Source organism: Saimiri boliviensis, chromosome 21, assembly GCF_048565385.1.
Source record: "Saimiri boliviensis isolate mSaiBol1 chromosome 21, mSaiBol1.pri, whole genome shotgun sequence".
NCBI lineage: Eukaryota > Metazoa > Chordata > Mammalia > Primates > Cebidae > Saimiri > Saimiri boliviensis.
In genome coordinates, this window is record NC_133469.1 from 14,914,456 (window position 1) to 14,939,747 (window position 25,292).

General features: G+C 50.6%; 1 protein-coding gene across 4 annotated transcripts; it reads right to left on the reverse strand.

Annotated features, from left to right (window-relative positions):
- Window positions 1–1,901: 1,901 nt before the first annotated feature.
- Window positions 1,902–24,954, reverse strand: LOC101043663 (apolipoprotein L2-like). Of its 4 annotated transcripts, XR_012515407.1 has the most exons (6): window positions 24,720–24,954; window positions 17,248–17,333; window positions 13,215–13,341; window positions 9,860–11,102; window positions 8,122–8,285; window positions 1,902–6,332 (listed from the first exon to the last, which is right to left on the reverse strand). XR_012515407.1 is itself a non-coding variant. In XM_039463142.2 (4 exons), the coding sequence occupies exons 2-4, from the start codon at window positions 17,330–17,332 to the stop codon at window positions 10,223–10,225; spliced, it is 1,092 nt and encodes a 363-aa protein (XP_039319076.2). In that variant the 5' UTR covers window position 17,333; window positions 24,720–24,954; the 3' UTR covers window positions 8,924–10,222. The 4 variants fall into 4 exon arrangements, 2 of the variants coding, with proteins under 2 accessions (XP_039319076.2, XP_039319077.2); XR_012515406.1 differs by lacking the exon at window positions 8,122–8,285; XM_039463142.2 differs by lacking the exons at window positions 1,902–6,332; window positions 8,122–8,285 and having other exon boundaries at window positions 8,924–11,102.
- Window positions 24,955–25,292: the final 338 nt, after the last annotated feature.

Here is a 25,292-nt window from a genome sequence, read left to right on the forward strand (position 1 = left end):
TCTATATTGCCCAGGCTGGGCTCAAACTAGACTCAAGCAATCTTCCTGCCTCAGCCTCCTAAAGTGCTGGGACTACAGGCCTGTGCCACCGCACAGCCCTTATGAATTGTTTTTGAGAGTGCAAGGGTAAAGACAATACAACTTAAATATACAGGTCAGCACTAATGTTTATGTTACTCAAGATGTGTATGAACAAATTGAGTAGAAATGGCCTAATGTTCAAATGGAGACAAAACGTGTCTAAGTATACACAATTGATTCGATTCATTCCACTTAAAACAGAGCCCGAGGCACGGTAGTGTGTACCTGTAGTCCTTGCTACTCGGGAGGCTGAAAAGGGGGATCCCTTGAACCCAGGAGTTTGAGGCTGCAGTGAGCTATGATGGCGTCACTGCACTTCAGCCTGGGTGACAGAGCAACTCGCCTCTTAAGAAAACAAAAGATATTGGTGGAGGGGGTCTACATAAACTCTGGCATGCCACAATTATTTTCCTGACCCCATCTTGAGTTAACAGATGGTCAGTTAAAACAAAATATAATGTACATGACTGACTAATATGTCAAGTATCTTACCTAAAGATACTTTGAGGGTAGGCATGGTGACTCAGGCCTGCAACAGCACTTTGGGAGGCCGAGGTGGGCAGATCACTTGAGGTCAGGAGTTCGAGATCAGCCTGGCCAACACAGCAAAACCCCCGTCTCTATGTAAAAACACAAAAATTAGCCAGGCATCATGGTGGTGCATGCCTGTAATCTCAGCTACTCGGGAGGCTAAGGCAGGAGAATCGCTTGAACCCGGGAGTCGGAGGCTGCAGTGAGCTGAGATAGCGCCACTCCACGCCAGCCTGGGTGATAGAGCAAGACTCTGTCTTAAAAAAAAAAAAAAGGAAAAGAAAAGAAAAAAAGAGGCCGGGCGCAGTGGCTCATGCCTGTAATCCCAGCACTTTGGGAGGCTGAGGTGGGCGGCAACACAAGGTCAGGAGATCAAGACCATCTGGCCAACATGGTGAAACCCCGTCTCTACCAAAATACAAACAAAAAGGTGGTGTGTGCCTGTAGTCCCTACTGGGGAGGCTAAGGCAGGGGAATTGCCTGGCGACAGAGTGAGACTCTGTCTAAAAAAAGAAAAGAAAAACATCTATCTATCTATCTATCTATCTATCTATATATATACACACACAGAGAGAGAGAGAGAGAGACAGTCATCTCAATATAAATTTTGATGCAAACAACAAGATTTCTAAAAATATAAAATGCTACGTGTTACAATTCAACTATTTTCTTCCCTTGGATAGTTTCATACAATTAGCAAGTTAAGCAGGTTTCCGCTGTCAGCCCACAAAGCTTGGTAACAGTAAAGTTTGCGAAGAGCCCGAACGAGAATTTTTTTTTTCCTGTTTGTGTAAAAGGCCAGACAGAAGATATTTCGGTCTCTGTGGACTAGTGAAATGTGACGCTAGTAATATGTGACTAGTGTCATACTACTTCTGTTTCACAATCCTTTAAAACCATATTCTTGGCTGGTGGGCTGCCTTGGGCCTGCCGTTTTCAGACCCCAGTGTTACCACCCAGAGTACGTGCAAAATGCAAATTCCTGGTCCCACTTCGGACCTACTATTAATACATCTAAATGACATGGATTGGGTCATTCTTGTTAATTTCAGAGCCATAAGAAGTCAGCATACAGCTAATAAAGGTTATAGATAAGGTAACTGATTCTGTTACCTTTGAGAGCTTATTTCCAGAAGCAAATGCTCTACTTCTGGTGTATATTCTCAGGTAACGTCTATTTTTCTATGCACCCACAAAAATGTCATTTTCAAACTTTCTATATAAATGGCAAGCTTTTCAAACATTAAATCTTAATCTTCAATATTTCATGTGTTTCTTGTTCACTGTCGTTTCAAATGATCTTCATGCCCAGTAGTTTTTTTTTTTTTTTTTTTTAGAGATGGGGTTTCACCATATTGGCCAGTCGGGTCTCGAACTCCTGACCTCAAGTGATCCACCCACCTCAGCCTCCCAAAGTGCTGGGATGACAGGTGTGAGCCACTGTGTCCAGCTAATTTTTACTGGAGTCTCATTAGTTTTCTTTTGCTTCCCCTTCCTAAAACCAGTACAGCGATGTGCACATAAATCTTAAGTGTTTAACACACTTTCTGTTGCTTCCTAATACATGTGCAGTATTTATTTATTTATTTTAGATGGCGTCTCACTTGCTCAAGCTGGAGTGCAGTGGCGCAATCTCAGCTCAGTGCAAACTCCACCTCCCCCATTCAAGCAATTCTCCCGCCTCAACCTCCCAAGTAGCTGGGATTACAGGCGCCCGCCACCATAACCGGCTCATTTTTTGTATTTTTAGTAGAGACGGAGTTTTGCCATGTTGGCCAGGGTGGTCTTGAACTCCTGACCTCAGGTGATCCACCTGCGTCAGCCTCCCAAAGTGCTAGGATTACAGATGTGTGAGCCACCACACCCAGCCAGTATTAATCTTTTCTTCCCCCTTAAACCACGAAATCTCAGACCGGATTACCACTCCTTCTGTTCTCATTTCTACCTCCTCAGGAGTCTAAGATTCGTGCCTGACAGATCTGTTACAGTGTATGAACATACAATGTATGTAAGGTTTTCACAAGTTCCTGATAAAATTCACCTGGAATGCTTGTAGGATACGGGTTCTTTTACTCCAACCACCCCTCTCCTGATTGTGATTTGGTAGGAATGGGGTGAGGCCTGGGATATAAAATGCCATACAAACTCTCCAGGTGATTCTTGAGATCAGGTAATGGCTCTACCACATTAGGGCCTCCATTATTTACCATTGGCTATCCCACATATGATAAACACTTACTTTTTTTTCTTTTTCTTTTTCCGAGATGGGAGTTTTGCTCTTGTTGCCCACGCTGGAATGCAATGGCACCGTCTCGGCTCACCGCAACCTCCACCTCCCAGGTTCAAGCGATTCTCCTGCCTCAACCTCCCAAATAGTTGGGATTGTAGGCCAGCACAACCACGCCTGCTAATTTTGTATTTTTATTTTTTATTTTTTATTTTTTTTGAGACGGAGTTTCGCTCTTGTTACCCAGGCTGGAGTGCAATGGCGCGATCTCGGCTCACCGCAACCTCTGCCTCCTGGGTTCAGGCAATTCTCCTGCCTCAGCCTCCTCAGTAGCTGGGATTACAGGCACGTGCCACCATGCCCAGCTAATTTTTTGTATTTTTAGTAGAGACGGGGTTTCACCATGTTGACCAGGATGGTCTTGATCTCTCGACCTCGTGATCCACCCACCTCGGCCTCCCAAAGTGCTGGGAGCCACTGCGCCCGGCTAATTTTGTATTTTTAGTAGACGAGGTTTCTCCATGTTGGTAAGACTGGTCTCCAACTCCTGACCTCAGGTGATCCGCCCACCTCAGCCTCCCAAAGTTCTGGGATTCTGAGCCACCACACCCGGCTTTAATGTTTCTTATTACCAGGAATCAGTGAGTTCAAGGCACCCATCTAACCAAGTCAGAAACTGGTAGGAGTGAAGCTCTGAACAAAAGAGGAAAATTTTCAAAGCCAAATGCACATCAGATTCTTCAACAATTGAGGGATTTCTCTCTCCTCTCTCAAATAAGAAATGAATTACTGTAATGCAAAAATCAGCAAGTACTGATAGACCGTACACTTCACTCTTCTACTCGGAAGGTTCAGTAGTTTTCTTTGCAAATCAACCGGAAACCCAGTCTCAATTCAGTGGGAGCGCTGTCTCAATTCAACAGAAAAGCCTGTCCTACCGCTTTGCAAGACACAAAGTGATACCCTCCCGCCGCCTTCATCCTCCCTTAGCTCACTAGAAGCTAAAGGCGGCAACTGGTTTAATGGAACACAGCCTTTATAATCAGATGGAGAGAAGCTCCGCCACTCTTCCAGCTGTACTAACTGCTTCACTTCAGAAACTGGCTCAACAGAAGCCCGTTCCCCTTCCCATCACGTCCTTCCCAATGGGAAAAGAGGCAGCGCAGGTTCGAGGAGGGCCGGGCAAGGGCGGTGAGAAGCGAGGACTTGACTGGAGGGAGAGAGGAGAGAGCAGGGGCAACCAACATCATCCACAGAACTCTTGCAAAACTGATACTTTGTACCCAGTAAATAATAACTCCTCATTCTCCCTCCTGCAGCCCGGGACAACCACCACTCTGCTCCCTGTCTTTGTAAATTTCACCATCCTAAGAGCCTCACATGAAGGGAATCAATCATACAGCATGAGTCATTTCATGAAGGGCTTATTTCACTTAGCAGACTGTCCTTAAGGTTCATTCCTGTTGTAGCATGGGTCAATAATGCTCCCTGTGTGTACCTGTCACATTTTGCGTATCCATTCATCTGTCGATTGACACCTGGGTTGCTTCCACCTTGTGGCTATAGTGAACAATGCTGCCATGAGCATGGCTGTATGAACATCTAGGACCCTGTTTACATTCTGTTGGGTATATTTCCAGAAGCAGAATTGAAGGATCTTATGGTAATTCTGCCTTTAAGTTTTCAATGAACTGCCATATAGTTTTCCAAGCAGCTAAGTGCTATTATTTTATTTATTTATTTATTTGAGACAGAGTCTTGCTCTGTCATCCAAGCTGGAGTTCAGTGGCATGATCTTGGCTCACTGCAACCTCTGTCTCCTGGGTTCAAACAATTCTCCTGCTTCAGCCTCCTAAGTAGCTGGGAGTATAGGTGCCTGCAACCATGCCTGGCTAATTTTTTGTATTTTTAGTAGAGATGGGGTTTCACCATATTGGCCAGGCTGGTCTCGAACTCGTGACTTTAGGTGATCCACCCACCTCAGCCTCCCAGAGTGCCGGGATTACAGGCATGAGTCACCTCGCCCAACCAAGGTGCTATTATTTTTAAGGTCATGCTTTAGCACCACAATGACTCCAGACAAGAGTCTCTTTTGTCTCCTGGCTGCTAGAGGGAAGAGAACAGAAGTTGGTGATGTCCCTTGGAGCATGCTCCGGAGATCCTGGCACTGTGGTGCTCACAGCCACCTCCCCACCCTCCACTCCTTATTTCTCCTCTTTGGGATCCAGCAAGCTAGAGGCGACTCCCTCTCCCTGGGCTAAAGCTTACTTGCAGCACCCTCAGTACTTAGCAGAGAGGCTTTCAACCTCAAATCCTGCATCTAAATCAGTTACTCAATTACCTATTTCAATCTTTGAATCCAAAAATAACTCTGTTAAATCCCTAAATGTGTCTGGATCTCTTAAATGTGATATGTGCATCAAAATGAAATGCACATCTGTCTTGACTTCAGCAGGAAAGTATTATGGGTTTGATTGTATTTGTCTTTTTTTTTTTTTTTTTTTTTTTTTTAGACAGAGTCTTGCTCTGTCACCAGGCTGGAGTGCAGTGACAGGATCTCAGCTCACTGCAATCTCCATCTCCAAGGTTCAAGCGATTCTCCTGCCTCAGCCTCCCGAGTAGCTGGGATTACAGGCATGTGCCACCACACCTAGCTAATTTTTTATTTTTTTGTATTTTTAGCAGAGACAGAGTTTCACCATGTTGGCCTGGATCTTCTGACCTCATGATCCGCCCCCCTCAGCCTCCCAAAGTGCTGGGATCACAGGCGTGACCCACTGTGCCCAGCCGAATTGATCATTTTTATACCCATTTCTAAACCTTCCTGGAGCTGACACCTGTTACTCAGGGCCCAATCCTTCCATCTGAGGAAAGACTCAAAGGATTGTTCATCAGATGCTGCTGGTGGCCGGGCTGTGAGTGGCCAGGACCAGTGGCTGCTCCCTCAGCTGCCCATGGGGTCACCAGGGGCTGTGGGCATGCAACCCAATTCCCTTTCCCTGCACTTTGCAGTCCTAGGCTGTTTGTCTCTGCTAGCCACTGATGCCTTCAGAAGCCCACACTGAAGCTCGTCACCTCCTTCCAGGGTCCCTAGAAAAAGGGAGCACAACAGGGCACTGGGATTCCTGTCCTGGAGCACACAGAAAATGTCATCGTGCATGACCCAGCCGAGCACACTTCTCCGTTGGCGGGGCAGGGCGGGGATGGTGGCCGAGAGCCTTTGGCTGCCGACACTTACAGCATCCACTAGGTGGTGCTGGTGATGTCACCGTACCTCCGCCAAAGCAGTTTCAGGGTTCGTTTCCCCATGGAGTTGGATTTGTCTTCTCAATGGCTGAAACTGCTTCTAGACCCAAGACTTTGGCCAAGCCCCCTCCTCTGGAGCTGCAGACATCCTGGGTGACTTTTCCTGTGGTGTTGATGGTGAAGCTGAGCACTACCCATAGTCACTAGATCCTTGGAATTCCAAATGCAGTGGTCTCTGCTCACATCCCTGGAATTAAGAGACACCCGATTCTCACCTGGATTTGAGTCTGCGGCCCCCTTTCTTGTTGCTCCAAGGAGACGACGTTCAGGTAATAAAGGGAAATCGGCATAACGGGTATGCAGTAATTGATGGAGAGACTCTTAAATAGAATCAGGAACACTACCTAAAGTTGGTCTGCACAAGCTTGTGAGTGACTTGTGCTCAGCCAAGCTTTAGAGGGAACCATCTATACTGACTCTAAGCATGCCTTTAGGGTAGCTAATACATTTAGAAAAAATTTGGGCTGAACAGGGTCTTGTTATCAGTAAAGGCCAGAACCTGGCCCATGAAACCTTAATTGTTCACGTCTTAATCTCCAACTTCCAGAGGAAATAGCAATTATACATGTATCAGGACATCAAAGAGACTTCTTTCAAAGTCAAGGGAATAATCTTGCAGATCAGGTAGCTAAACAAGCTGCTGTTTCTTCTGAAATGCCTATCTTTTGTTTAACCCCTTGCCATGCTTCTCTTACAGTAGCTCCCATTTTCTCTCCCATTGAAAAAGAAAAATGAATAAAAATAGGAACTAAAGAAAATTTAGAAGGTAAATGGGTATTGCCAGACCAAAGAGAAATGTTGTCTAAGCCTCTCATGAGGGAAATCCTCTCTGAACTACATCAAAAACCCACTGGGGGCCTCCAGCTATGTGTGATGCAGTTCTGAGTTTATGGGTGTACTGGAATTTATATCCTGGCAAAACAGGTCACAGACAGTTGTTTAATATGTGTTAAAAAAAAAAAAAAAAAAAAAAAAAGCAAGTGATTTCTTAAGGAAATCACCCCTTGGGGGGAAAATCCAGAGTAAGACCATTTCAAAGTGTTCAAATTGATTATACTGAGATGCCCTCAATCGGTTAACTAAAATATTTATTACTAATAGTAAATCACTTTACTCATTGGGTAGAGGCCACTCCCTTTCCAGATGGAACTGCTTGCTATGTAAGGCATGAATTTAAAATATCATACCCAGGTTCAGGGTAATAGAAAATACTGATTCAGACAATGGAACCCTTTTCACTGCACATGTCATTAAAAAGCTGGCTCGGGTATTAAATATAAAATGGGAATATCATATCCCCTGGGATCCATCTTCCTCAGGAGGAGTAGAAAGGATGAACCAAACTCTCAAAAGTTACCTAACTAAATTACTCCTAGAGACTTGGTTACCCCGGACTAAACGCCTTCCCATTGCTCTGTTACAAATCAGAACAGCCCTATCCGCTTATGAGATATTGTATGGGCTGCCCTACTTATATTCCACCACTATGTCCCTACATTTGAAACAAAACATCAGTTTCTCAGAAATTACATACTTGGTATCTCCTCCACCTTTTCTTCTCACAAGTACCGCCTCTGGAGTTCCCCATACACCAGCACCAGCTTGGAGACCACATTTTCATCAAAGGGTGGAAAGAAGAGAAACTTGAGCCAGCTTGGGAGGGTCCCTATCTTGTGCTCTGGACCACTGAGACTGCTGCAATCCACACAGCAGAAACAGGATGGACGCATCACAGCCGAGTCACGAAGGCATCATCGCCTCCGGCGTCATGGCCTACCGTTCCAGGGAACAGCCCTACCAAACTAAAGCTAAGAAAAATCTATACCTCCTGTATTTACTCTACTATTCTATAACCTTTCCCCATCCAACAGTTAGCCATCTTATCATTAACATAACCAGATCAAGTTCACCCCAAAGCGTTGCTTTTGATGCTGTGTCGTGCCCTGTGGTAACTTACAGAACCAAAGGCAGCTTACCGCTTCAGAGAAATATCTCTGTCCCTCTTTGATTTCCTCAAATTGGAAGGACATATTAAATTCTCACATGGATAATAATCCTGAGAAGAGTAGTTGTGTTAACTGGTGGAAATGGGATTCTTGTCCTTCCCAAACAGATTTCCTGTTATACTTGGTCCAGTGTCCTATGGAATACCAAAGGTCCCGGTTGGACTGCTCCCATAAGTCTTTGCCAGTCCTTAAAACCATTTATCCATTTCACTAAAGGAGTTGCTCCTCCCAACTGTCAATATAACCAATGTAATCCCGTATAGCTTACTATCACTATTGCCACAACTCGAGACTCTTCTCCTTCATGAGGTCATGTTTATGGTATAGGGGCTGACATCTCAGGAAAGGATCCTAGAAGATTATTTGAAATACACTTTGTTGCCGGGTGCGGTGGCTCACGCCTGTAATCCCAACACTTTGGGAGGCCAAGGCGGGCGGATCACAAGGTCAGGAGTTCAAGACCAGCCTGACCAACATGGTGAAACCCCATCTCTACTAAAAATACAAAAATTAGCTGGGTGTGGAGGTGCGCATCTGTAATCTCAGCTACTCAGAAGGCTGAGGCAGGGGAATCGCTTGAAGCCGGGAGGTGGAGGTGCAGTGAGCCGAGATTGCACCACTGCACTCCAGCCTGGGCGACAGAGCAAGACTCCATCAAAAATAAAAAAATAAAAATAAAGAAAGAAAGAATACGTTTTGTTGCTCCTTCATCCCCTCCATCCCATCATCCTCAGACTATTCCCCCTATACGCAATAACAAGACCAAAATAGATATGGTAGAGGTAAAAATTTAAGGCAAACTTAAATTGAAACAATTGAAGCAATTGAAACAGGGTACCAGGATGCAAATGCCTGGCTGGAAGGGGTTAAATATTCCATCTGCACTGTAAACAAAAGCAATTGTTACACTTGTGTGCACGGTGGACCAGAGGCCCTGATTGTCCGCTTTTCACTCGGATGGTCCTCTCGGTCAGACATAGACTGTATGATAGCTTTTTTTCCGCAAGACCACACAGCCTGGGATAATAAATTGTGCCAGACTCTCTCCCTGCTATTTCCTGGAGTCCAGCACCCTGCGGGTCAGCCTCCAAGGGCCATGCAGCCGCCATCTTCCAAGGCCAATTTTGAGGACAGCTGCTCCTCAGCTGGGGACCATGGCCATGGCTCACCACCTGCCCTTCGGGGATCAAGCGGGGGACATGCACCCTTTAGTAACCTGGAGGGGACCCATCACATGGCAACCACCACTGCCACCACCATCAAGAAGCTACTGCCTGACTGAGATACGCCCCAAGGAGGACGAGGGGGAGTGGGTGCTGGAAAGACAGAGTGAGACACCAGCAGGGACACTTCATTCTCAGAAGGACGTCACACCGGGGCCAGGTCCACAGTGGAGCCGCTGTTTCTTCTCCTGTATCCAACACTTCTCTTTGCTTTCTCCATTTGGAGCTTTCTTCTCCTGGCCCTCTCATTGCTGGTTCCTGCACACCTCCCTCTACTCCTTCCCGCAGCACATTCTTTAGTCTAAAGTAAACGGCTTCTTCCCATTCCCCACACTCTCCAGTCCTCTCTCTTCCCTTATTCCAGGCCCCAGCCTCCTCCTTCCTGCCTTCTCCTTGGTGCACCTGCCATCTGCATTAACCCCTTCCCTGCTGTGTTCTGCTACAGAAATGCCAAAGTCACTAACACTCAGTTCCATCAACTTTACCTCGTTCTCTTTATCCATCTAATAAAATGTTTGTATTCTGGCCAGGCGCCGTGCTCGTAATCCAAGCACTTTGGGAGGCTGCGGTGGGCGGATCATGAGGTCAAGAGATCGAAACCATCCAGGTCAACATGGTGAAACCCAGTCTCTACCAAAAATACAAAAATTATCTGGACCTGGTGGTGGGCACCTGTAGTCCCAGGCACTTGGGAGGCTGAGGCAGGAGACTCGCTTGAACGAAGAAGGCAGAGGTTGCAACGAGCCAAGGTCACGCCACTGTACTCCAGCTTGGGTGATACAGTGAGACTTCATCCCAAAAAAAGAAAAAACGTTTGCCTTTTGTGCTGGCCTGTGCCTGCTCTGGGGTCACTGTTCTCGGCCCGCCTGCAGAAACTCATACCACTTGGTGAGCATGTTTAGCTTCTCCTCCAGCTCCTGAGCCCGCTCCTTTAGCTCCTCAGCTAACTCTGACTCCGCCCCCTCCAACAAGTGCTTTGTCTCGTACACAAGGTGGAACATATCCAGCACAAGCAAGATGCCTCCGCTGGCCGCACCCGCAATCATGGTTCCTCTGCTCAGTGCCAGGGCCGGCCTTTCAGCAACTCTCTCCACCAGTTCCTCGCCTTCAGCTGAGGTTCGCCCAATGACCTCGGGGGGAGGGGCAGATGGCGCTGATTGAAAGTTGGCTCTGGCTTGCCTGATGGCACGGATGTCCTTCCCAATGCCTTCCATGAGTTGGTAAGAATTGTCAGCTATGGAAAGAAGGCTGGGTGTGTTCTCAGTCATGAACTCCTTGATCACCTTTAGTACATCAGTGTTGCTTTTATTGATCAGGTCTCGGGCTTGGGCTTCTGCCCGCAACTTCTTTGCATATTCCACGGCACTGCTGGTAGTCTCAGCCACAGAGGCCGTTAGTCCCAGCGCCATCCCAGCTTCCAACAATAGAAAGCCAGCTCCGTCTGTCAGGACTGCCAGACCCAGGCCGGCAAGGAATATGAAGTCGGAGATAGTGCCGGCAGAGCTGGCCAGCACATTGGTGATGGTGGTGCCTCTGTGGAAACCCTGAACCCCGTCTGCAAGGGCACGGAGCTTCCCTATGTGATCCTCAAGCTCCTTTTTCAACGGAGGAAACAAATGCAAAAAAAACTCCCCATACTGCTGGTCTTTATGGTCCCAGTTCTCATCCTTCACCATCATGTATTTTGTAATCTTGAACAGAGCTTCACGGAGCTCATGTGCCTGATGCCTGCACAAGAAAACATTAAATGATTAAGAAATGCAGTTTCCCTATCTGTGAAATGAGCTTGATGAGATCTCTCTCCTGTGTAAATTGCAGAGCTTTCACTATCAATCAAACGGAAACAAACGTTACAAATGGAAAGAATTCTCTTTCAAACTCAAACAGGTTTTGTTCATCAAAGACACTCCTCAGTACTCATTCAATATGCAAATAACCTAAAGGCATCTCAGATGCTCTTTCAGGGTAGGTGTTTGATAAAGATGCCTCCTCACTCAAGGGCAGCTCAACACCATCCCTGCCACAGGGTTAGGAGAGGGGAAACTCTGCAGATGAAGCAAGGACAGTGAGAGTGGGACAAAAACACCTTATTCCCAGGATGGCAGCAAAGGGCAGCATGAACTTTCCCAAAAGGAGCTCTTTCCTTTGTCCTCAGCCCGTGGGAAGTGATCTCCAGGCCCCTGGAACGTCCTGCCTGGTAGAAACGCCTTCTTTGCCTGGTGATTTGGCCATGGGACAGAATAGCAATGTGATGGATGATGGGGTTTGGGGCTATGTGGTGCCTTTCCTGACTTTCAGAGGACCTGGGGACTAAAGGGTTAGACCTCAAGGAGGGGCTGGAGACTCCAGGTCAGCCATGAGGGCAGCTTGTGATCCAGCCAAAGCAAATACTCTGGACGCTAAGGCATGGGTTGAGAAAGACCTTCTCCTTCACCAAACTCCAGCTGGGCTCTTCCAAGCCTCTTCTCCACGAGGCACCGGCCTTGGCCTTCCATGCCCACACACTGCTTCCTGGGCCTGCATGGTCCCGGCTCTGCAAGACTCACTCCAAGTTGGTTTAGGGAGGGTCCACCTCCGATGCTGTCTGATCACCCTCTGCCATCTGATCATGCTCCTCACCCCCACCTTTGATGGGTGAGTGTCTGACCTGCCTTTAGGGAGAATCCTGGTAGGCCAGTTTAGCACCAACCCCCCACTCTGGTGTCTCCTGTCAGTCCTGTTCCATCTGGTGCCCCTCACCCTGGTGTAGGCTGTGACTCCACCTCTGTCTTCACTGTATTCGGAGCTGGGTTCAGTCTCCCTGCCCTCTAACAACAATCCGGAATAAAGGCTTCCTTCCTGATTCAATGTGATTCACAGGAATGTTTTCTTAAGTGGGTGAGTTTCCCTGGTTGGCAGGACTCCATGTGTTTGACCCCACATCAACAAGGTAAAACACAGAATCCTGAGGACAATGGAGCTTCACACCAAAACCCTCCCAGACTCTGCCCTGTGTGTCTCTTCCTTAGGCCGATTTTAATCTGTCTTCTTTCCCTGTGATAAACCACAATCCCTGCAATGGCAGTTTTCAGTGAGTTATGTGAGTCTTTCTAGCCAATTGTAAAATCTAAGAATGATTTCAGGAATCCCCATTAATTTGCAGGTGGTGTGAAAGGTAAGCGTGCCTTCAGGCACTGCTGTCTGGCTACCTCTGAGTACTTTGAATTTAAGCAAAAACCTGTTCTGAGGCTGGGCGCGGTGGCTCAAGCCTGTAATCCCAGCACTTTGGGAGGCCAAGGCAGGTGGCGTGGCACATGCCTGTAATCCCAGATACTCAGGAGGCTGAGGCAGGAGAATTGCTTGAACCCAGGAGGCAGAGGTTGCGGTGAGCCGAGATCGCGCCATTGCACTCCAGCCTGGGTAACAAGAGTGAAACTCTGTCTCAAAAAAAAAAAAAAAAAAAAAACCTGGTCTGTTTCCACCAAGCTTGTTAGACGTTAGTTATTTCCACCAAGCTGTGCACTCACTATGTGTCAGTCATTATGCTAAGCACTTACATGGATGATCTTATTTTTCTCACAATAAAACTCCATGGATGAAGAAAGGCTGAAAGTGATAAAGTAACTCATAAAGCTTCCAGCACCAGCAGATGGCAGAAACGACCCTGTCCCTGTGGGCTTCCTTTCCCCTCAGCCTGAGGCTACTCACTGCCAGTGAAGGACACAGAGCTCCCAAAGGTCATCCTCAAGCCCGGCAGAGGGGGCTGCCTGGAGGAGGTGTGCCTGTCAGGGAAAACTACCCCAGGGGAGATCTGGGGGACATCGCCAGGGCACCCCACGGATGTAAACCCATAGTTGTTACCCATTTAGTTGAGCAGCAGTCACGAATACCTCCCAGGCTTTATCGTCAGTCAGCAGGAGTAGCAGGTAAGATGGTTTCACTTTGTCCTGAAAATACTTGCGGGCATCCTCAATAAACCTGCTAGTATCTAGTCAGAAAGAAAAAAGGATAATGTTGAAAGAAATCATGGAAGAGCGTAACAGCCATTGCGTAAAAGGTGGTTACATGGTAATTTTCCTGGACAGCTGCGAGGTGGGATATGTTGGATGGAGTCATCAGTACTGTAGATGGAATTGTGTGCCTTCAAAATTCGTATGCTGAAACCCTAAACTCGGGTGACTGTATTTGGAGATCACCCCTTTAAAGAAGCGACTGAGACTGAATGAGATCACAAGGTAGGGCTCTAATCCTCGTAGAGGGCTAGCGTCCTATTGTAAGAAGAGAAAATGACATGAGAAGGTCAGGTGTGCACACAGCACAAAGGCAGCCTCCACAAGCCAGCAAGAGTGTCCTTCCCAGACACCAACCCTGCTGGCACCGTCACCTTGGACTTCTTGCCTCTGGAACTGGGAGAGGATTAAAGCCAGGCGTTGAAGTCACCCAGCCTGTGGTATTCTGCTATAACAGCCTGAGAACACTGAAACGCCAGGGGAGTGCCACAGTGCTTTAGGGAGGAATGAATCCTTTTCAGTTCGTAGCCAATAAAAAGTGAGACTTCCAGGACAAGGAAGTGGAAACATTCCACGATCACTTCCATCTGCCATGTGCCTGTTTGGTGTCAAGCACTTTACACCAGTGTCTTCAAAATATGAGATTCAACACATCGCTGGGGTATGAAGTTTGTTTATTGGATCAAGAGCAACGTTTTAAAAAGAAAATCAAATGAAAATATCAGTGTGCTGAGCACAGCAGGGGTGAGTGTTGTTTATGTGAGTTATTTCAAATAGGTAAGCCTTAACGTAAATTCCTTGTTTCAACAGTGAAACAAGCAAATATTCACATTTAATGGGATAAATAATGGTATTCCTACCAAGAACTGAAGGCAGTAAAGAGCAGGATTACTGCCAAAGTCAGCTGCCCCAAAAATGTGGGGTTTGCAGGGATGTGGACATTATGGAATGGCAGATAAGTGACTGGGGACCAGTATGTACACGTGTGCACTGAGATATAATGTAAATTGTTTCCTGCTGTGGATGCACAAGAGGCCTCATTCTTAATTCACAGAAGAAAGTAAAATCCAGACAGCGAGAGTCACTGCCCAAAACCAGCAGGCAGGAAGCTCAGGATCTGACGCCAAGGCCAACGTTTCCTTGACATTGCTTCGAAGACTCCTCATGTTTGCAAAATGCCTCTGACTTCGGCATTCTCCCCTATAGCTTACCTGTGGTGCTATTTAAAGTTTGTTTAAAAATAATGTCTCAAGCGCCACAGCATTGAGTACAACTACCATGCAAAGGAGATTTCTCCTGCTGGTCGTGGGTGCTCTCAGATGGGCAGTGGAGGGGGTTTCTCCGTGGGTCACAGGGGAGGGACCCTCACACTCATCTTTGTGGCCCCTCTGTGTCCTCTGCTCCTTTCAGGCTGGTGTCAGGGTACACGGCTCCCCACTGGCACCTCTGGACCCAGCTGACCCCTTTATTAAACCACAGATCATCTCGTTTTGGAGGGAGAGTTTTCCTCAGCCCCCCAGGACAGCCCTTCCTAAGGATTCCTGGGTCGGCCGGGAGGTCCTGGCTTCTAATCTTCCCTGTGCTCCCCTCGTCTTGGACAGGACTCAGCACAGCCCAGTTTGCTGTCCAGGGCGGCTCCTGAGCAGATCTGACTTGGATGCCGAGGCAACTCCGTGAGGGGAGGAGGCCGTCCTGAGGAAATGGGGCTTTAGGGAAATGAACGCAGCGCTGACTTGGCTGGGCCAGGGCTTGTCCTGTTTTCTCTTTTTCCTTCTTCATCAAAAGGCAGAAGCGTTAGAGGGCTGGAAGGAGGGAACCTCCAGCATTAAATTTGTGTTTTATTGATGGGGAGGGATCGTGGCTACAAAAACCAGGCCTGAACCATTCCTGGGCAAACAAAACCAACCAGGCCTTCAGGATGGCTGTAACCCCCGTCAGCTGCAAGCTCTGGAACCCCACTGGGTCATGTGACATGGGTGCTTATGTTAGACACAAACAGAACTTAACCTCCGCCAGTCACGAGCAGCCAGCTGACAGGGCCATGCGGGGATGGGACAGTGGGAGGTCACAGAAGAAACAGGAACTCCAGGCAGCAGGTTCCCACGCGGGACACAGAAGGAGCTGCTGAAACCAGCTGCAGGGAAGGGGGAGGGGACGGGCCCACGGGACCCTGACAAACACATGTGGCCAGTCCGGCTAGGACCAGTAAGATCTACCTCGGCGCTGGGTCTGGCCCACGTTTCGCCCCACACCTGATCACACCCTTCTTGTCTCACAAAGCCCAACCCACCCACGCCACGGCAGTTCCGTGTTTGCTACAGAACTGCGTGCCCCCCCAGTTCCAGGAAATCCCCGCCTCTTCCCAGAAATCCTCATGCTGACTCCGTCCCTTAATTTAGTAAACCCACCGAGACAGAAGCCCCAAGCCCACTGGGCTGGGCTGGCCCTTCCGAGTCCGCCCGCACTCCCACCCCTGAGCCTGCCTGCCGCTGTGCAGTAAAAGCCGTTTCGCTTTTGCTTTCACTGACATTTTCTCTCAGCGGTGTGAGAAACCTGGACAAGGCTAAGGTCCGGTCTCGCCTGCTCTCAGAGACCTCCCTGAACCCACCGGCTCTGACCGGACCAGGAAGTTTCCAGCAAGGTCAACCACAACAGGCAGTTTTGTAACTGGAACCGATCAGATAATGTCCTGATCGCACTTCCGTATTCACTCGATAAACACTTGTCTCTGACACTTTTCCATCATAACACCAAACCTCCTCCAGTGTGGCTTTCTCAAGTCATGAATTCCTTCTTATTCAAATCAATGTTATTGTGCCTCAGATGTTTCTTTGACGAGGGGTGTTTGAGGTCAAGGGAATGAGGCCCTGCCCGAGGCAGTCATCCCTGCTGAGCAGGTGCCTGTGCTGAGCAGTGCAGGGCGGGTGCCCAGACACAGCTTAGGGGAGCAGGTGGCTTCCATCTCCAATCAACAGGAGACAGGTAGAGGGGAGGGGGGAGGCCCTACTGTGTGGCAGGCTCTGGCTGGGCCAGGTACCCGTGTAATATTTGATCCTCAGGACAACACAGAGAAATAGTATCCTGGTGGTGCAGGTGAGGAGGAGCTCCAGGCCACACAGAGGGGACATGGCCAAGGCCAGAATGGGGTCCAGTTCAACCGGGCGCTAGGTCACTCTTCCCACAGGGGCATTCGGAGCAGAGGGGCTGGTGGAGGCCAGGAGCTGCAGGGACGGGACCTGCCTTTCCAGGAAACACCCCAGGGTCAGCCAGAAGCAGAGCAGGAGGTGAGAGGTCAGGGCTGCTGGTCAACCTCCTCTTCCACCCCTTCCCTTTTCCTGGCCCCCGCCCTCCCCTCCTCCTGGCCCCCGCCCTCCCCTCCTCCTGGCCCCCGCCCTCCCCTCCTCCTGGCCCCCGCCCTCCCCTCCTCCTGGCCCCCGCCCTCCTCTCCTCCTGGCCCCCGCCCTCCTCTCCTCCTGGCCCCCGCCCTCCTCTCCTCCTGCGTCCCTGCCCTCCCCTCCTCCTGGCCCCCGCCCTCCCCTCCTCCTGGCCCCCGCCCTCCCCTCCTCCTCGGCTCCTGCCCTCCCCTCAATCCCCTACTCTGCTGTCTCTACTTCCCCAAGGTCCTGCCCCATTTGAGTCATTTGCTAGGTGCCAGGGCAGGGAGAAAGTGGGCACATGAGCCCATTACCCCTGAGGTGAGGTTAGGAGGCAGATGCCCCCACAGACCCCTGGGTGGGGGAACCCCACCTGGCCTCTCTTGGCGTTTGGGGAAAACCCAGGTCCTTCTTCACCTGGGTTCCTCTGGGGCTCACTCAGCTCTGGAGGTGCCGCCCCTTATTTTAGGTGTGAGTAGGAAGCAGCCAGGGAAGGGGATTCAAGCCTACCTGACTTTACGAATTCAAGAAACCGGTCATGGACAGAATTGCCTTGGAGCTCAGCCACTCTCTCGCCTGGAAGGTTCTGCTGCATCCTTGAGGAGAAGAAAACAAACTGTGAGATGGAATGTGAGCCACCTGTGGACAGAGGGAGGCTCGGGCAGCCGGGCTCTGCAGATCCCTCTGGGGTGGCAGCAAATGCCAAGGTCAACCTAACCCAGATGGTCTCTCTGTCACCTGCTCCATCACCTGCTATTTACAGACACTCACCTCGCTCCAGCTCCCTCTGCCCTCACTCCCACACCAAGGCAAAGTCAGCTTGTCCAGCTGGGGATGAGGAGAAGATAATCAGAGGACGGGCAGCTATCTGACAATGACAGAAACTACAGTCGATACACAGAAAGAGAGACGGAAAGGAACGTTGTGACAGTGACCTGGGCCTGGGCACATGTGTGATGACTGATGGATGACAGCCAGCGTGTGCTGAGTGTCTGTGGTGCGCAGGGCTTCTTCCACGTGTCTCACTAGATGACCACACACAGGCCAGGAGGTGGGGGCCGCTTTCCCACCTGAACACAGAGGAATCCACAAAAGTCAGGGAACTTGCTGGTGTTTTCACAACAGTGCTAGAGCCAGGACTCCTGCCTCAATCCCACAACTTCAGTGACTCTGCTCCATTCCCTTAAATAATCCACACTGAGTCATGTATTCGTGCTCATTATAAATAACGCCTCACTGCAAATCCATGTCTCGCAGCTGTGCCCAACCCTTCGTCTTGGTGAACTGACGGTGCTGCAGTGGACAGCCGGGGCCCCTGTTGCTTCTCTAAGATCCTTCGTCCCACAAAGGCCTGGATGCTGCCAGATGCCGGCCCCGCCCCTGCTGTGGCCGCTGCACCCTCCTGGTGCTGCCCTGTTCCCTCTGCTGTCCTCCCCCAGCTGATGGACCTCACAGTGTTTCCAATTCTTCATATAAATTTGGCTACAAAGAACATCCGCTTTGCAGAAAAACTTTGGCCACATCCGAGATGAGTTCTTTAAGATATTTGTAGGAGGAGAGTGACTGGATCAGAGGCTATGAACATCTCAGAAGCTTTTATACCTAGAGCCACACTGTATGCAAATTGTGCCAGTTCACACTCAGCCTGGCACTCTATGGAGATGCCTATTCATTCAGTCTTACTAGTTCTCGGCAGTCTCTTCTTTAGGACCAAAAATATACACAAAACATACAAATATGAGAACTAAATATACTTGTTACCAATACAAACTAGGACAAAATTTAAAGCAGAAATGTAGCAGCTGGGATGTGAAGCACTGAACAAAGGAGGAGAATTAACATTGTCATTTTTAAAAGAGGGAAGTTAAGAAACACTGGGTACAACTGAGTGCATATGAAAGTTGTAAGTAAATTGTTTACAGCTAGACTGTTGCTCATGGAAGACATCAAACTGCTGATACGATGTCAGAAAAAGATGGAGAGGAGAGGTAGAGGCAGCGTACACACAGGATGAAAGTGACTAGTAATGATACAGTGAGTGATAACCCTGACACCGCTTCAGCCCATCACAGTCAGGGCGGCTCCAAGCAGGACCATTTTTCTTTCCTCACCGTGTGTCTCTGCTCACTCCCTGGCACAGCCAGTTCCAGCAGCTGGTCATTTGTAGCCTTTATTTTAATGACACAGGGACACAGTGGTTCCCAGGTCCCCCAATGGAGTTCCATCCCCCAGCATTCACCCAAAAGCCCCCTCGTCAAAAGCCAGTGGCCTCCCTCTTTCCCTCTCCTGCCTTTGTCTCAAAGTTCAGGCACTGAGATGTCTGTCCTGAGGCCCCCATGCAGCAACGGCAAAAGGGGGAGCCAGTCCTGGGCAGCAGGTCACCAAGGGAGTATGCTGAGGGGTGTCTGGGCACTCGTTGCTGTAAGGCACAGGGGTGATAGGAGAGGGGCTTTTCTTCCCCCTCCTCCTGTTTGTTCTCGGTGTGACCCTCTACGCCAGGGCAACCGCCTCAACACCATGACCCAGGAGGACCAGGAGAGAGCAGAGGAGCAGGAGGGCAGAGACAGCTGTTGCCTCGGACACGCCCCACACTTGTGAGGAGCTGTGCCTGGGAGCCCATACTTCCTGGTCATTGTTGGCCTGGCTCTGACTCTGATCTGGGGCCTCTGCTGAATATTGAGTCTGGCTCTTCCTGTTAGCCTTGACTAGGACACAGAGGGTTTTCCCTGTGTGAGTCTACCAGTTGGTCAATTCCAGGAAGGGACTTTGTATTCTGAAAGAAGCCCAGATGGTGCCTGGTCGAGCCCAAGCCCTGGCCAACCGTGCAGCCCAGACAAGGAGCCCTCCTTCCCGCCTCAGTGCTCTGAGCCAAGCTCACCAGATGCCCAGGACACAGACTCTCAGCAAAGCAGCTCCGCCCATGTCGCTGTGGAGCTTCCTCCTTGGGCGGGAAAACAGGGGTGGAGACGGTGTGCTCCTCCTGAGAAATCACCATTTTCATTTCATTTTGGAGCAATGGTTCTGCTCTGTCACCCAGGCTCGAGTGTTTTTGTGCCATCATAGCTCATTGCAGCCTAGAGCTCCTGGACTCAAGTGATCCTCCTCCTTCCACCTTCTGAGTAGCTGGGACTAGACGTCACCACGCTGGGCTAATTTGTTCATTTTTCATTTCATAGAGACAGCATGTCCTGTGTTGCCCAGGCCGTCTTGAACCCCCGGCTTCACGCGGTCCTCCCGCCCCGCCTCCCGCAGCACTAGGATCACAAGCCAGCCACGGCGCTTTCCACCTTGATGGGCATCTCTTGCTGGTGAAGAGCAAATAAAACCATGACTCAGATTTCACAGAAGTTACCCCCTGATTTCATGTGCTTTGGGCAGCTCTATCAGGATTTTGAGAGGGGAAAATGCTTCGGCTGGGAGGGGAGGTGACTTGCCCAGAGTCACACAGCTCTTGGAGGGCAGAGGGGAGGCCAGCATCTGGCTTTGTGACTCTCATATTGAAGCAAAAATCTGTGATTTTAATAATCCAGTTTCCTGGTTTGATTCTGCTTCTACAAACAGAGATCTAAGCTCACACTCCTATGTTATACTCAGAGTTCCACAGTGTGGCTTTTGAATCTCATGATTGCAAAGCTGGCATCATGCCACTGGCACCATTCTGCAATGCACCCTCTCATTCCGCTGTCTGAGCCACATGTCCCATTAGAGACACGGTACAGTGTGTTTATTCTCCATCACCCCAGAGGTCTGAACAGAGGGACAGAGGTGAGGGCCAGAGACGTGGACGTATGATCTACCTGCTCAGCCTGCTCACCTTGCACAGGACCCTGGACAAGTCACTTGCCTCCCAGGCCTCAGTTTCACCAAAGAGCCTGGCACAAGTTGGTGCTCAGACTCAGGGTGGGTGAGAGACCTCTGGGTTCCTTGCATCTCAAAAGAAACCTGTTGCCCCACTGGGCCTCAGCAGCAGCACCCTGGGGCCAGCCTGGGTGTGGCCAGGTCACATGGAAAGGCTGGGCTCCGGGTCATCTCCCCTCCTCCACCTTCTTTGGTTCCTCAAATTTCCCAAAGAGATGGGCACCCCCAACACCCACCTTCCTTATGGGGTCACTGGGCCATGTCTCAGCCGTCAAAAACAGAGCTGAGCCCAGGGAGCTTTGTGAACCCATCTCACCTGCTCCTTCGTTCCCCCATTACAGTTTAGGGGCACAGCAGGAGGGAGGGAGCAGTCACATTCAAGCCTAGGTAAAAAGCCAGGCTCTGCCACTATTTTCCTGTCTGATCTGAACCAGTTACCTAACTTCTCTCAGCTCTTCATGGCTCAGGCGTGTTCCAGCACCGTGGGAGGCAGAAGTGGGTGGCTCACCTGAGGTCAGGAGTCTGAGACCAGCCTGACCAACATGGTGAAACCTTGTCTCTACTAAAAATAAAAGATTAATGGGGTGTGATGCTGGGCACCTGTAATCCCAGCTACTAGGGGGGCTGAGGCAGAAGAATTACTTGAACCCAAAAGGAGGTTGCTGTGAGCTGAAGTCCCGTCATTTCACTACAGCCTAGCAACAGAGCAAGACTCTGTCTCAAAAAAAAAAAAAAAAGAAAAGAAAAAAAAAAATATATATATATATATTATACATACAGCCAGTACATCTTAGGCCGTGTACACACCTTATTTCTTTCAGTTCACGCATCTAACCCCACAGAGTAGTATCTTGATTCCCATATTACTTGTGAGCACATTTAGGCAATGAGGCTATATGACTTGCCTAAGGTCACAAAGCTAGTAAGTGGCAGGGTCAGGAATTGAAATGCACTTCCTGCCCTAGCAGGCAGAGATGCTGTTGTATGTTCAGTAAATTAGGCCGTTTGTTTAATTAAGATGACACACAGATTTTGTTATTCTAAATATTTCTGGAACATGATGCTTAGGAGGAAGCTGTCAAGACATAGATTTTTTTTTTTTTTCCTTTGCTTTGGGTTTCTCTTTCTCCCTCCAAGAGAAGGGTAGGGCCAGGCTTGGAGGAAAACAACAGCCAGCCCCTCAGCTCCTTTTGAAATAAAGATGTCCCACTTAAAATTAGTGCATAATGCAGTATTTTTGACTATAGGTACTATGCTCTACAGCAAATCTCTAGAATGAAGTCACCCTGCCTGATACTTTAAACCAATCAAACAATAATTTTCCATTTTTCTCTGCTGTTAGTCCTTGGTAATGACCATTCTATTATTTGCTTCTATGAGTTGAATGACTTTAGATACTTATAATTATTTATCAGCAATATATAAACAATACAATAGCTTTTTTTTATCACATTAAGTGTTCTTAGTAAAAAAAAAAATAAGAAACTAAACAATATTAAACAGACAAATAAGCCAAAACCAATAGGACATAAAAAAGCTTTTGAAGGTGACGTATATGTGTATTATCTTGATTATGGCAATGGTTTTGTAGGTGTATGCCTATGTCCAAACTTATCAAAATATGTAATTAAACATATGCAGTTTACTGCCTATCAATTAAACCTCAATAAAGCTATTTAAAAAGTGAATCCACTAAAAAAAAAAAAAAAAAGAAATAAAGATGTCAAGCTGGTGAGGGGTGTCTTAAGCACTTTACTGCAGGATTAGCTAGAAGAGGAAGTCGAGGAAGCACAGCCAGCCTGGTTTCTAGCAATACCCTAGCAGGCTACACAGCAATGCTGCATTTTTTGAGTGTTTTTCTTCTTTTAGAGAGCTAACACATCCTTGTTTTGTTTTTTCTGGAGCAAGAGCGGGCAAAAGACAGGCTGTGATGAACATGCGTCCTTCATCCTACAAGACAGAAGTTGTCCCATCTCCAACCCCTTAGGTTAAAAAGTTTAAAAATAAAAGCAAGAAAGCCAGGGCCCTGATCCTCCCTCCTCTCTACCCTCCTGGACCTTTCAGATGAGCAGCCCCACAGAATGCTGCTCTTCTCTCCGGGGCTGGAGAACTCTCAAATGACACCGAGCAATCTCTCCATGTTTGTAATTATCCCCCAATTACCCACTACGAGGCTTCTCACTTTCTAACACCGCTTAGGAGGAAGCTTGCCTCAGTTTGCCAAACCTGCAATGTGCTTCTCCCTCATGGCAACTTCCTCCTTGTCCCAGAGAAGTGGCCCCTCTCAGCCTTGAAATTCCTCGAGTCCTTTGTCTATGGCATGCCTGGGAAACACATCACAGGCTGCCTTTGTATTTCACTCGTTCTGCCACTTTCCCCTTGAGGACCGTAAACTCCCCAAGGGCAGAGGCAGGGCCCTGGGATTTCACAGGGCAGTCCGGCTCCCTTCTCCCAATCCCCATGACTCACGGTACCTTTCCGGGGTCCCTGTCATCTCCACCTCACGTTAGACTCATCTACAGATTTGTCTCAGCTCTCCCCTAACTGCCCATGGGCACGGGCCAGGTCTTACTCAACCTCCCACCCCCCACCACCTGGCAGAGTCCCTGGCACAGAAAGGACAGTTAAATATTTGCTCAATTACACATCTGTGTCCCCTTCCCCCCACATAGCAGCCTTGTATATTAACTGACTATTATTAATTGAGTGATTGTCTCAACAGGCCTCCCTCCTTACCCAAAAAGGGCTCCTAAGCCATCAGGTGAGGTGATCAGCCCTGGCCCAGACAGTGGAGTTAGAATGGCCGCAGTGCTGCCCTGCGTGGAGAAGGAGCTAAGGCTCTCTTCCCTTTCCACAGTTACTCAACAGTTACTTTGAAATCCTGTTAAACCCAGAAAAGGGCGCAGTGAACCGAGAAGTGGCTGGGCCTCTCGGCTGCCCGGTGGAGAGAGCCGCCAGTCTCCGAGACCTGGGGCTTCCCAAGGAGTCTTCTCCCGACACCGGCTGGGTGGGGCCGCGCGCTCCCCCTGCCCACCCCTCCACCTCAGGACAGCCGGCAAGCTAGTGATGGGGGTGCGCCACCTCCGTTTGAAACAGCGGGGCTTCCCAGCAGGAATAGGGGTGCCGAAGTCCTGTCTCCTGGGCGTGGCCTCAGAACAGGATGGGGTGAGGACCCCAGCACGGGGAAGCGGGTGCGGGGAGTGGAGAATCGAAAACTCCGATCTGGCTCCAACACGAAAGAAGCAATCGCCCAGGCCTGGTGGTGACGGCAGAGCCAGCGGCCCCCGCGCCCCGCCCGGGCGGGACGGCCCCCGGGTCAGTGGAATCAGGTGCACGCCTGGGCGGCCCCGACGGCGGCTGCATTCCGGGCCTTCCTCCCGGGGGGGCACAGACGTCGGAGGGCGAGGGCTGGAGCGGGGGCTGGGGTGGCCCTTCCCGCCTCGCGCCCGGGTCCCCGCCGGGTCCCCCGTGTCCGGGCAGCCCCCGCACCTTCCCCCGGGCCCTCCCCGGCCGGCCCGACCGCAGCGGGCGAATGAGGAAGTCGGCCGCGGACGCGGAAACCGGGCCGGGTGCAAGGTCTGCGGCGGGACGGGCCGACTCTGACTCAGGAGGACGCCCTGACAGCTGCCAAACGGTGCCCGCTGCCCGTTACCTCCGTGCCTCCGACGCCGGGAACTTCCACGGGAGCGGCTGCCCCGGGCTCCCAACCCGTGCGGCTGCGTCCCGGGGGCCGCGGCTCCAGAAGGGTTAAAAAGTTTGCCCGAGTCGGGCCTGGGCGAGGCGAGGCGAGGGCGGGGCGCGTGCCCCAGCGGCAGGGGAGGTCGGCTCCGGTGCCCAGTCCCGGGAACGCGCCGGGGGGCACGGGGGGACGCCGGAGAGCGCCGGGTCCCGGGGCCGCCCCTGCACCCCGAGGCCTCGCAGCCGGCGGCGCTCTCCCCGAGCGCCCGCGCGGGGGTCCCGGTGCCCCTGGGCAGGATGCGGTGCCGGGCGGGGTAGCCGGCGTTCGCGCCCGCCCACACGGGTGGCGGGCCTCACCGGGGCCAAGAACCACAAGTCTACCCGGCGGCCGCGCGTCTCGCCCCCGCCCGCCTGCCCGGGGCGGGACCGCGGTGGGGCTCGCTCACCTGAACCTGGATCTGCCCGGGGAACAGGCGCTGCTTCTCCTGAGACGACTTTCTCGAGCGCTCGGGCGGCGGCCGGGTGGGGCAAGTGCACGAGGCGGGAGCTGCAGCAGGTCAGCCTCGCTCAGACTTCCGTGCCCTGCCCAGGAACCGCGGTGATCTGCGCGCCTCACCGCACCCAGCTCGGCTCCTCGCCGCCTTCTCGCTCCGCGCTCGCAGTCGCTGGCCCACTCCCAGCCGCTAGCTGGCTCCGGGGCGGAGCCTGGGGAACAATCCCGCCCCCTTCCTGCTTCACCCACTGCAGACCGCTCCTGGTCTTGATTGGCAGACATGTTGGCCTGTGTGAATGGGGTGTGGGCGGAGCCTCTGTGGCCAGAGGGGTGGAGATTCATCCTCTTTCGCCCCCACCTTCCCCCGCGCTTCCTGGGAGGCGGGTCCAACGGACAGCCAGGTTCTAGGACAAGGATTGACACAAGGGGAATCCAATGAGGAGGCGGTGACTCGGGGCGCGGAGGGCTCGGGACCGGGGTTTTGGTGCCTGGCCTGGGCCGGGCGAGGCCCGGCGGGAGCCGACTG

Excerpts from the sequence above, each read along its gene's own strand:
- LOC101043663 (XM_039463142.2), bottom strand. The coding sequence starts at position 17,332 with ATGCAGCAGAACCTTCCAGGCGAGAGAGTGGCTGAGCTCCAAGGCAAT. Across the intron at positions 13,342-17,247 it reads TCTTGAATTCGTAAAGTCAG|ATACTAGCAGGTTTATTGAG; the intron begins GTAGGCTTGAAT and ends CTTTCTGACTAG. Across the intron at positions 11,103-13,214 it reads ACTGCTGCTCAACTAAATGG|GCATCAGGCACATGAGCTCC; the intron begins GTAACAACTATG and ends TTTCTTGTGCAG.